The 12412-nt window shown below is 41.1% G+C and overlaps 1 protein-coding gene across 5 annotated transcripts in view; it reads right to left on the minus strand.

Annotated features, from left to right (window-relative positions):
• Positions 1-12412, minus strand: part of MAPKAP1 (MAPK associated protein 1) — a 178576-nt gene that overhangs the window by 83831 nt on the left and 82333 nt on the right. For all 5 annotated transcript variants that reach the window (XM_016210973.2, XM_016210971.2, XM_016210974.2 and 2 more), the window contains one exon: positions 7981-8157. In XM_016210973.2, the coding sequence (XP_016066459.1) occupies positions 7981-8157 (177 nt within the window). The remainder of the gene's footprint in view (positions 1-7980; positions 8158-12412) is intronic.

Below are 12412 nucleotides of genomic sequence, written 5' to 3' on the forward strand. Positions count from 1 at the left end.
TATTTTACTGATCAAAGCAAAATAAGAAATAGCTCTTTTTTAAAAACTATATTTAGGGAATGATGCAGTAAGTGATACTTTGGCAAGAGGACTGAAATGTAAAGTGCCTTGTGCATTTATAAACTTGGGGGTATTTGCTCTGGCGCCAGGCCAGTGTGTGTTTGGAACGAATGCCAATCATCCGCGCTCAGACTCGCTTCCTCTGCTCTCTCCTCAGAAGCCAGTGTGCGCTCCATCTGTGACAATATGTTGGGCGATGGATGAGTAGGGCCTAAAAGGGAACACAAGTTCTCGGGTACTCACACACTGCACTGGGCTAGATCTCCCGAACTTCCATCCACCTGGGTTCCACCTGAACTAGTTTCGATTTGAGTCTGCTTATAAATCGCTTACATTCTCTCCTAATCTGCTGCTGGCTGATAGCATTACTTCAAACCAATGTGTTTATCTTTTTCAGCATAGGCAGACTAAAAGCTCAAAAGGCAGCCTTATGTTTGAACTAACTTCCATAAATTAAAAGTGTCCTTTTAAAAGATTTTTGAACAGAGGAAAATCCCTAGTCTGTATTTTTCTGTCATTTTACCAAAACGTAGCTGGGTGACAAGGTTAAAGCAAGCCGAGGAAATCCCTGGCACTTATCATCCACAGGCATTACTGATAAATTGCGTGGTGGAGGAATAAAGGATTACCTTCTGTATTTTTTCATTACGCTTTTCTTTTGTTACAGAATACATAAATCCATTGTGGCACAATGTAATATGTATCACCACGCTACACCTGCGGACCTTCCGAGCGCTGCCATGTCTGTGCAGTCAGGGATGATAAGTGAGCCACCCGTGAATGTTAACGATAGTGATCACTCTGCGGTAACTCGGCTCTCCATCTTCCTCACAGCCTCGCGCCGGAGCCAGGGCGGCCAGGTTCACGAGGCGGGTGCGAACAGGGCGGGAAGGGGCCCGCGCGGCCCGCGAGGCGCTCTTCTCAGGGGCTCCATTTCGGTAAAAACGCGCACGTTCGGGGAGAACGAGGCCGCGACCCACACTCTGCGCACTCAGCGGACCCAATGAAAGTTTCCCCGGGTTGGTCTCACCCTCCGCGCACCTCTCTCCCTCCAGGAGGAGGCCAACTTTGGATCTTGCTCCAAGACTACAGCACGTAAGGGGGTAAAATGTTTCTAGAACACAAGAGTCCAGAATGTAAGTGGTTCTCAGAATCCATCTAGGTGCAACTGTTAAGTTCTGCTCCCATTTAATAAATGGGTATGGAGACTTGCTACCACAATTTCCAGCTTGACTTCCAAACACTGCGTTTTATGCCTCATTTCTTCACATCCACGATTTTTAAAAAGTCTATTGAAATACATCTTTTAAGGCTGCTTTTATTTAATGCTGACCACTGGGTCTGAGGTCAAGAAGACCATGATCTTGGGGGAAAGGCTAGTGGTAGGGGGTAGGGTGCTAGTCCTGCCTCCCTTCCTCCTGGCGCTGCATTCCAGTCTCTGAGTTGTGACCTGTGCTGGCCGTGACTAGCCCTCAGATGGACAGGTGGATTACAAACTCAGAGTCTTTGACTCAGAAACTGTACCTCCTCCTGCTCCTCTTGTGGGCAGACGGTTTGTTTTCTGCCAGTGCAGGACCCTAGGGCACTGTACCCTAGAGAGAAGCAGCTGCCCTGCCACAGCCGCTTGGGCTGCCTGCGCTGGGTCTAGGATAAAGCACCACTTTAGGGAGCTGACTAAACGCTGCCAGGAGTGCTTCAGTCAATTCAAAGTTAGGTCCTGTCAAGTCTCGTAACCACTGAAAAACATATGGGCATTTTAAAAAGAGATTTCTCACTTGAGGAATTCAGCTCTGTCCCAGTGCAAAGCCACTCAGTTACCAGCGAGAAGTGTTTATACCAGCATTAACCTAACACAACATGCATTTCTCTACCAAGTACTAAACTAGAAGTGATGGGGCACAGAGGGAAAGCAGGTCTTTATCTAAAAAGCCTAGATTCTGTTTATAGGGAGAGAGCTGGAATCAGAACCCAAGTTGGAAGGCAACATATTGGAGAGGAAAACACATGGGCTGGGAGTTAAATACCCTTTGGTTCAAATCCTGGTTCCATGGCTAGCCGAAATGGTGCCTTAACACGTGGAAACCTCAGCTGCACCCATGAAACGGGGAGGGCATTTCCCAACAGAACTGTCAGGAGGAGAAACAGTCAATGAACGCCAAGCACCTGGCACTAAGGCTGGCAAAGAGTAAAGGGAGTTTATAAGTGTTGATCTCTTATGTCACCACTCCAAGAGAAGAGGCCCTCCTCCTCCCCCGTCCCCTGACCCCTCAACAGAGACTGCTTATTTGGGAGAATGGATATGAACCCTCAAAGCTTTTTTTTTAAAAGTTGATTTTAGAGAGAGAGAAAAGGAGAGGGAGAGAGAAACATCAATTAGCTGCCTCTCACACGTGCCCCAACCATGGCTCGAACCCACAACCTGAGTATGTGCCCTGACTGGGAATTAAACCTGAGACCTTTTGGTGTATGAGACGATGCTCCAACCAACTGAGCCACACCAGCCAGGGCAACCCTCACAGCTTTTAATTGGCAACACAGGGCCATTAAAACGTGCAATTTGCTGGGCATGGTGGCAGTATTCAGGGGCACTGTCAGCAAGCAATCTCTCTCTGGCCCAGGCATCAAAACCCCCTTGAAGCTCAAAGGAGAGCACTCTGGGCTCCACTGTCAAGGTTTTCCCTTTTGAGGGAGGAAACAAGAAAAGCAGGTATATTCCACCTCAGCTTAACTCACTGGCTTTGGATGGGGATGATGGAAGTCAAAAATCATGGTGGTATTGCAGAGAACTTCAATGGGACTAACAGCTTTTTTATCTGAAAAGTACAAGGTATTATCATTCAACAGTTATAATAATAGCAGCAGCTACTATCTGTCGAACACTTACTATGTGTCAGGTGCTATATTTAGCTTTAAAAATCTATATTAACTAATTCAACACTAAAATAGGTACTGTTATTATATCCACTTTATAGAAACTAAGGCTGGACGCATTAGGAAATTTAGCTGTGGTCACACATCTGTTAAAGACTCGATTTTGGATTCAGAAATCAACAATATGGTTTCCAACCCAAGTAGCACAGTCCAGTGGGAGAGAGGAAGGAGCAAACCAAGAATTCTAGTTCTGTGTGATAAGCACAAAGACGGAGGCCAGCTCAGAGTGCTGCTGACACACAGGGGCACTTAACCCAGCCAGGCAGAGGTAAGGAGGTCAGAGAAGCTTCTTAGAGGAGATGTCACAAAACACAGTTGTCATTTAGGTCTACACTATGCTTAGAAACATGGTGTTTACACCAGAAGACAGTGAAGTAAGCTCTACAGCAGAGCCTGCTTTGAAGTCCCAGCTTTCCTTCCTTGGGTAAATGATATAATCTCTCTAATGTTCAGTTTCCTCATCTATAAAACAGAATAACTCTTAGATTGTAAGACTAGTGTGAGGGCTAAATACTTCTAAAGTAGCTATATAACAAATGCTTAACAAGCAAGTTAATACAGTGGCTATGGGCTCTTCTTCACGTGTACAAAGACGTGATATATAATGATAAGGCAATGGCAGAGGTCAACATTTACTGAGCATGTACTTTGTTCATTTAATCTTCCCAGAAAAGGTAGGTACTGTTACTAATCCCATTTTATAATGGAGGGAATTAAGGTTTGGAAAGGTTAGGACACTTGCCTGGAGTTACACAGCTAGTAAGTGGAGGAGTCAGGACTTGGACCCAGGTCAGTCAGACTCTTTAAACCTCGCTATAGCCCAGAAGGGGGTACTGGGGACTCGGGAAGAAGAGACTACCAGAGAGCATATCCTTGAGATCAGAGCCACTGACCAATCTAGGGAAAAGTGCAACTTCCTGTAACAAATTCAGTTTGATTATAAATGTTCCAATTCTGGACTAACCATATGACTTATAAGGTCCCTTTTTAAAAGTCCTTGGAGAATGTCATGGTTTTATGAGCCAGTGTCAGTTTGTGGAAGTGGGAAAAGGCTACCAAGAGTGGTACTCGATTCTCTAGTCCTGACCACTTCATAATAGTGATGGAGACACACTCCTCTAGTTCCCAACCTGTTCTGGTCCCAATTCCATGCCTGTTCATTTTCTAGCACTTCAAGGTAGAAAATGAAACTATATGAGCAAGAGAAAGCCTGGCAATAACCGTACCATGCCTGCTTTAAAGCCAGCCGGTTGGGTATTACTTTATCCATAAAGAGAGTTTACACTAGTGCGAATGCCACATTCTGTTTCCCCTTGCACCGACACATTTTTTTTCCAAGATCAAAGCGTATTGTATGAGTATGTGACGTTTGACATTGGATGAAGTACTCTTTTTCAAAACAGACATTTTCCAAAAACATAACTCGCTAGACTAATGGGCAGTGAGAAGCCAAAATGACTGCCCTCCGCCTTCTCCTTGTGTGTCTTTGCCAGAGTCCTTGGGACTTGCCAAATCCGGTCATGCCTGCTTAGCCTGCTCGACTGATTGTGCCAGAAAAGAAAATAAGACACAGATGTATTTGAGCTCTTTGAGATGCCAGTAAGAGAGACAGCTAATGGCTTCATTTGGACCCTCCCCTTCCAGCTGGGCACAGGTGGGGGATAATGAGGTCCCTCTCCCTAATCAAACCCAATTATTTACTGCTCTATGTAACCACAACGACGTTCACATTCAGTTCAGCATATAAAACACACTGTGGGCTACTTCCAACCACTGCCGCTGGGTATTTATAACAAACTCAAGTGGCTAACAGTTTGCCTTGGCAGGAGTTTAAGTGTGCAAAGTTTTGCAAACTGTTTCTGTTCAAATATGTCCTGCTGAAACGGGGTCCCAGGCGGGGTTCCATAACTGTCAGGTCAGTGAACTGCATAACATCTGAGAACGTATTTGCCATGCAGTGCAGACAGGATCTGGAAATCAAACGCTTCGTTCTATCACAACCTTCTGAGAAGCATCACAGTTTTTTCAACAGCAAGACTGACATTGTATTAATAAACATTACAAGTCACTACCCTGACATGTACATAGCAGCAGCTGACAGACTCCAACATAAGCTGAGGGGAGAACAGAGGAAATCAAAATGAGACATAGTAACCAAACATGGCCAAAGGGGGTGGATCATGAAACAAATCACATTAATGTCAGAAATTTGAGTCCTAAACTTTTAAGATATATAGCAACAAAAGCAACAATCTGGTATAACTTCTGGATACCAAAGTAAGTTGATGGCTATCTGAAATGTGTGCTTTTATTGGAGGAACAAAGTGAATCCTGGCACATTTTCAGCAGACAGGCATTCCAATGAGCAAAACATACACATTTAGCTTGTCTGACCTTTACATTCTTAGAAGTATGTAATTAATGCTTTCCATCTTTATTACTTGCTCCAATATTTCTGCCACTTTAAAGAGACAAAGAAAAATCTTTTCTTTTCTCTAGACAGTAGCTGTTGCCAAAAAGGGAATCAAGTCAGATTTACAAATACAAAATTAAACAGGCTGCATATGTTCCATTTCCATCTACGAGGACAATCTGGACAATGAAAATGTTTGCTAATACAACAGAATAAAAAGAAACAACACACAGTTGGTCCTCTATGATGCAAGCAAATTTAGGAAAATGTACAGCCATATTGTCAGACCCGGTTACAAAGAACACAGGCATCTTTTTTCTTTTATTCTTCATGCTATTTTAGCACTGTCCCTTACCAAACCAGATGACCTTGCGTAAGTAACTACCTGTCTGTGAAGTGCAGCTCATACGATGCTCCTTGATTTATGATGGGGTTATGTTCCTATAAACCCCTCGTAAACATCATAATTATGCAAACATCATAATTCGAAAATGCATTTAAATGTTTAATTTTTTAATTTATTGATGAGACAGACATCGATTTGTTGTTCCACTTATTTTTAAAATATATTTTTATTTATTTCAGAGAGAAGAAGGGAGAGGAAGAGAGAGTCACTGATCGGCTGCCTCTTGCACAGCCCCCGACTGGGGATCGAGCCTGCAACCTGGGCATGTGCCCTGACCCCGAATTGAACCGCAATCTCCTGGATCCTAGGCCAGTGCACAACTGCTAAGCCACACCGGCCAGGCTGTTTCACTTGTTTATGCATTCATTGGTTGCCTCTTATATGTGCCCTGACTGGAGATAGAACGCACAACCTTGGTTTAGCGGGACGATGCTCTAACCAACTCAGTTACTCAGCCAGGGCCGAAAATGCATTTAACGCCACCTAATCTACCAAACATCAGAGCTTAGCTTAGACTACCTTAAACGTGCTCAGAACGCAAAATCCAAAAAAAGCAGGTAACACAATATGATGTATATCTCTCACACTGATGTTTCTCTCTCTCTCTTTCTCTCTCTCTCTCTCTCCCTCCCTCCCTCTCTCTGAAATCAATAAAGATATATATATTTAAAATATATATATATATATTTAAAATATATATATATATATATATATATATATATATATATAGCACAATATATATATGCTAAAACTGAAATGCTGTATGTATACACATGGAAATGATTATATAAAAATGAAAGTAGCTGCATTAGGATGAAGGAATCATCAGGTAGATTTTAAATTACTTTAAATATTCTTTAAAGTTGTTTCAGTGCCTCTGAAAAGTAAAAAGAAGGAACATGTTTGCTGTTATATATACTAAACATGAATTCATAGTAGAAATAAAATGGCAATTATAAAAGCTTGAAGAGTCACACCCAGCTCACCCATAGGTACTCAGGTATCCATTTTCTGGTCAAAGGTAAAAACACCCAAAATACTCATATATCATAGCTAGCATAATCCTATTTTTAGTAAAAATCTGAAACAAAGGCAATATGTTTTAAGGAGACAGGTAGAAAAGTCCTCTAAAGCAATCTTTTAAAGAGTGAATTTGCTGGTTACTAACAGCAGGGGGTGCCAAAGGGATCGCTATTGTTCCCAGGAGATGGCCAGACGAGGGAATGTAGCCACCTTGGTTAGAAAAGCTTAAGCTGTGCTGAGAAAACACTGCCAGTTTTCTCCTAAAAAGGGGGACCTGTGGGTGAAACTCAAGTGCTCTGTAGACTTGAATGGATAAAAATTACATTCTTGTTTTCACTAACTTCCAATATTTAGCATTCCCTTGAATTATAGTCAACAAATCACAGTGGTAGTAGCAGTACTAGTGACTCGTCATGAACAGAAACCATAGATAAAGTGATAGCACATTCCAGTTGGTGCAGATGTCTCCAATATCACTTACACTCAATCACACCTTTGAAACCAAATTTCAGGAGTTACTGTCAGACCTGACACTGGATCTTGTTATTCAATGTATTAATAAAGCCATGCATATTACTCTATCACAAATTTAATAATCTGATAACTTTAAATATAACAAATCCTTTTGTAGTCCTGTGAATTTTATTTTCTGCATTTACAAACACTTTTCCGAGAAGGGCTTTTATATGCTTTATGCCAAAGGCACAGGCAAGGTTAGGAACCTCTGTCGGTCTAAAGGCAGGCAACCAAAAGGAAAAATCAAATTGGATCTGAACAGAGTTGGAGAGAAAAAGAAGTATGTTAAGTCACAAAAGAGAAGTGGCCGTGATGCACATTTAGTTTGGATTCTTGGAAGAGAATTTTTGCTTCACAGACTCCAAAGTGCCCCAATATGTCTAGAGGCCTGGTTCATGGATAGGACATTCAGAGATGGACCTAATACAATTTGCTACACAAAGCAGTCTGTATTTAATGTAGGTGCAGAGGCATAAAATAGAATGTGAATGTTGTCCCCCACATCTCTCTGGAAGTAATCATTACATGTGGACTCTCCAAATAAATATTCATTTAATGAACAAAATCAAATTCAAAATTACAACGAAGGTAGAAATGAGATACTGAGATAAGTAACAGAGGCAATACTCACATTCGAACAAAGAGTGACTCTTTGGATGTCAGACCAGGAGATGAATACTTTTCAACCAGGGCCAAAGTACTGAAGCCAAACTTATGAATGGGCTCGTTGGAATCCAGTGGGGGGAAATCTGTGTCAACCTCCCCGTCATCCTCAGCAATATGCAGGCAGTAGGCACTGACATTGTCGCTGAAAGGAAAACCAAAAAGGTGAGTGACTTACTAAGGTGAGAAAGGAACTCAGGGACCAGAGGCTCTGATGTATAGCAAGCAAACTTGGGACACTGCTGTTCCTTACCCCAAAGCCTGCAGATACAGTCAGATCCCCAAAATTCTACTTCATTTGATAAGGAGAAAATACAAGGCAGTGCAAGGGGGGGGGCAATGTGAAACAAGAGCCTTTATACTTGCCTATTCTTCCAACAAATATTTACTGAGCACCTGTTGTAAATAAGACACATAACCCCTTAGATCAATGATGAGATTTAGTAACAGTCCTCAAGGTAGATTACAATTAGCAGGGGGGAAAAGTAAGCACTATATTAGCTATAATATAAATGAAATAAAATAAATATCATAAAAGAGATACGTAAAACTATAAAGGAGAAAAAATATTCAGGGGAAGTCAGTGGACTTAGATTTATGGTCAGGATTAAGAAAATATCTGCTCTAGGTCAGGAGAAATACTCAGGGTAACAAAGACAATCAATACAGTTCTCCTTTCTCTGAAGAAAATCAGCCTCACTTGGCAGGATCTGATTCCAGAAACCAAGGATACTTAAGAGAGTAAAGCAAATGAGCTGATTTATCCTGATCAACTGCTTATGGACTCTTCTCACTTCCCTAAAAGGCCCCATAAGAATGCCCAGGCTGCAGCCTCGACCAGTTTACAGCAACATGCACCTCTTTCTTCTTTGGGGAAGTAAAAAGTCAGTTTGCTGGAAAAGGGTAGGAAACTATCATCAGAAAGACAATTTAAAACTGAAATCAACTCAAAATACTTTAGATACCCTGCTCCAAAGCTGAATTGTGAGACTGCAAATCTGCTAGTATTCAGAAGCATGAACCTGATAGTTTGCAAGGTGGTGGGATTCTAAATTCTGCAGCTTAAATTTGGAGTTTTAATTATATGATTGATGCTTAAATTAATTAATTGCAAAGTGTATGCTAATTGTTTAATTGGTTGCTTGATCTATATAGATCATTTTTTGAATTAAATGAGTTGATTTACAAAGTTTATTGATTGGATGTGACAATGAATTATTTCACTGACTACCTGATTTGCAATTTTCCCAATTAATTCACAAATCTTTTGCTGCAATTCTGCTTACTGAGAGAGAGCCTACTTCAGGTGATCTATACTCAGTCTGTCACGATTAAGAGATATTTATTATATAAAACAGGTAATAAGGACAGATTAAAATTAATGGGAACTGTAAATCTGCTAAATGGATGGATAACAAGAAAGTAATCTGGCCATGTTTGTCACTATAAATTTCATGTATTTGCAATGCTGTTAAGAAATTTAAAATTCATCTCTGAATGGTATGGGAAACTTATAGATCTTTGCAAGACGTTACTAACTTAAACACAAAACACTTGTAGAAGAAGAAGAAAGCTGTTTAGATGAAGAAAATGTCATGGTATAGTACCTAAGAGCTTTGTGTGCACAAAGACTTGAGTTCAACCCTAGCTCCATCACACATGGGCTATGTGATTTCAGAGAATAAGCTTCACTTTGAGTTTTCAATTTCTACTTCTATAAAAAGGGAAGGGTATAATCACCTAACTCAGGGGTGGTTGCAAAGATTAGGTGAGATAATATACAGTGCTGAGCATAGAACAGAGGTAAAAAAAAAATAAATGGTATGGTAACTATAATAAAGTCAGATGGAAAATAACTTTGACAGTTATGTCAATCCTTAAAGATAAATTGTGGATGCATAATAGAGCCAGAAAGCAACAATGAAACTGAGTGACATATTCTATGTGCACACATCTGTAGCAGGAGTTAACATGTCCACCGTGCCCCAGCCTTGGGGCCGCTGAGTCTCCGAGGTATTCTGACCAGGGCAGACACTGATGAAGCAAGCAATGGACAGCACAGATTATTTACTGCCATGTAAATCATCCTGAAGAATGTCTGTGACTCCCCAGCATCGCAGAGGTTTCAAGGCCAAATAATAAGCCTATTGATCAAAGCGGAAAGCCAACATTGGTATCAGAAGAATTCTGCTTTGATTGTCATGGGATGCCCCCAAATCCCCTTAAAACAAACTCGACAAATGTCACAGGCTAAGATCTGAGAGCCCAAAGACTCACTGCCAAGTGCTGTGCTTCTCCCCAGTCCTAACACAAAGTGTGAAATCGTTTACTCATCCAAAAATCATTGGCATAGTGCCTCCCCAGTGCTGCTGCCTCCTGAGCACTGGGAACACAGCAAGGAAAAGAATGAATGATTCATTCTATACTATACCAAATAAGGGAAGTCTTTTCTGGGCCATCAGTAAACTTTAGCAGCAAACAGTGCTCCAACCCCTAAAACCTCTTAACTGAATGCCTAAGAAAGAAATGACTAAAGTTCTGTGCATGGACAAATTAGTTCCTTTATACCTTTATACAGGAATGATTAATAAAAGAAGCTACTGTGGTATTTTGACTTCTAAAACTGCTTCAAGACTCCAAATTAGTACAATAACCATTAGTATCATTAGCTACATTCATTGAGAGCTATGTGCCAGACACTGTGCAAATGGTTTAGACACATAAGCTCACTGATTCTTTGTATCAGCTTAGTCACGTTATTATGCCTATTTTACAAATTAGAAAACCGAAGCTCAATGAGGTTAAGCAGTTTGCTCAAGATTAAACAGCATGTAAGTGACAGAGCTGAGATTCAAACCCAGGTAAGCAAGAACCCTCACTCTTGACCCCCACCTATCTCTCTGCCAAAGCCATGGTGTGTTCCTATGGAAATGCTACATACTCTGAAAAGGAGGAAACCACGACACATTATAGAAAGTTAGAACCTTAGAGAGATTTATTCCAACCTCCTTGCTTTTACAGATGGGAAATAGATGCCTAGAAAAGAGGAACAACATGCCCACGATCACCCAGTTAAATGGCAAAGCCAGTTCTAAAGAACTTAGGTCTCCTTGCTTCTGTTCCATTACTCTTTGATCAAATCAGAAACTGGTGGGATTTTGAAGTGGGGAGAGAAAAAAGGGGCAGCTGTGGTCCCTGACTCAGGAATTCCCCAAATATAGACATCTGGAACTTATAAAACAGTGAAAACAGGGGCGCCTCCTATGACATAGTTTGGTGGAATGAAGAGAGGCTTTGCAGTCAGATCTGGTTTTAATGCTAACTCAACCATTAACCAGCAGTGTGACCAAATCTCTCTGAGCTCCGTTTTCTCATCTAGAAAAAGCTTGCACTGAATCCTCTGTGGTATCACAGAACTTGGTTGGTATTTCCACATATAACCCTATCACATGCTCCTTTCCTTAGCTATGCACCTATGTTCTCCTAAAGAGCAGGATTCTATTTTCTCACATCCTCACTGAAGAGTATGGCTGGCACTTAGAAGGCACTTAACAAATATTTGTTGAATGAATGAATATATGAACGTGTAGACTGAATCATTGTACCCATAAAAACACACACAAATAAAGGGTATTGTTATTTTTTATCCTCACATGAGGATATATATTTTTAAAATTGATCTGAGAGAGAAAGGAAGAAAGAGAGAGAGAAACGTCGACGTGAGAGAGAAACATCGATCGGTTGACTCCTGTACCTGCCCCACCTGGAAATTGAACCCACAACCTAGGTATGTGCCCTGCCCAGAAATCAAACCTGCAACCTTTTGGTGTACGGGGAAAACACTCCAACCAACCAAGCCACACCAGCCAGGGCAAAGGATATTATTAATGATGTGTGTTTTAATGACAAGAGGAAGAGTAATAAAAGCTTTTCTTTCTTTCTCTTGCTTATCACACTGATACTGTTAACCAAATGGGGCTTTCTAAGCAATGCACATGTATCAGGGACTGAAATTCAAGACAAGTGGAGAAGGCTCAGTAAGGAGTAAGAATGAAAGAGGCATTTTTACAGTTCATCAAGATGTGAGTACTGGCATGTCACTTTTTTTATGGAGGAAAAACCACTGAAATTATTACAACTATGTAGAATGTTCAATTATATACACATAAAAAGACTAACAGGAAAGGGAGGGAAGGAAAATCTCAAATGGCTCTAATGGCCCTGGTGCCATCACCTAGAGAAGAGACTCATTTCTGTGTATAGCATGGTAGTTAAGAGCACAGGAAATGGAGTCAGACCTGGGTTCAAATCCTGACTCTGCCACTTGCTAAACATATGCTCTTGACTAGTTACTTAACTTCTTGAGCCTCAGTTTCTCTACTGTCACTACCTATGACTTA

Source organism: Miniopterus natalensis, chromosome 12, assembly GCF_054644295.1.
Source record: "Miniopterus natalensis isolate mMinNat1 chromosome 12, mMinNat1.hap1, whole genome shotgun sequence".
Classification (NCBI taxonomy): Eukaryota; Metazoa; Chordata; class Mammalia; order Chiroptera; family Miniopteridae; genus Miniopterus; species Miniopterus natalensis.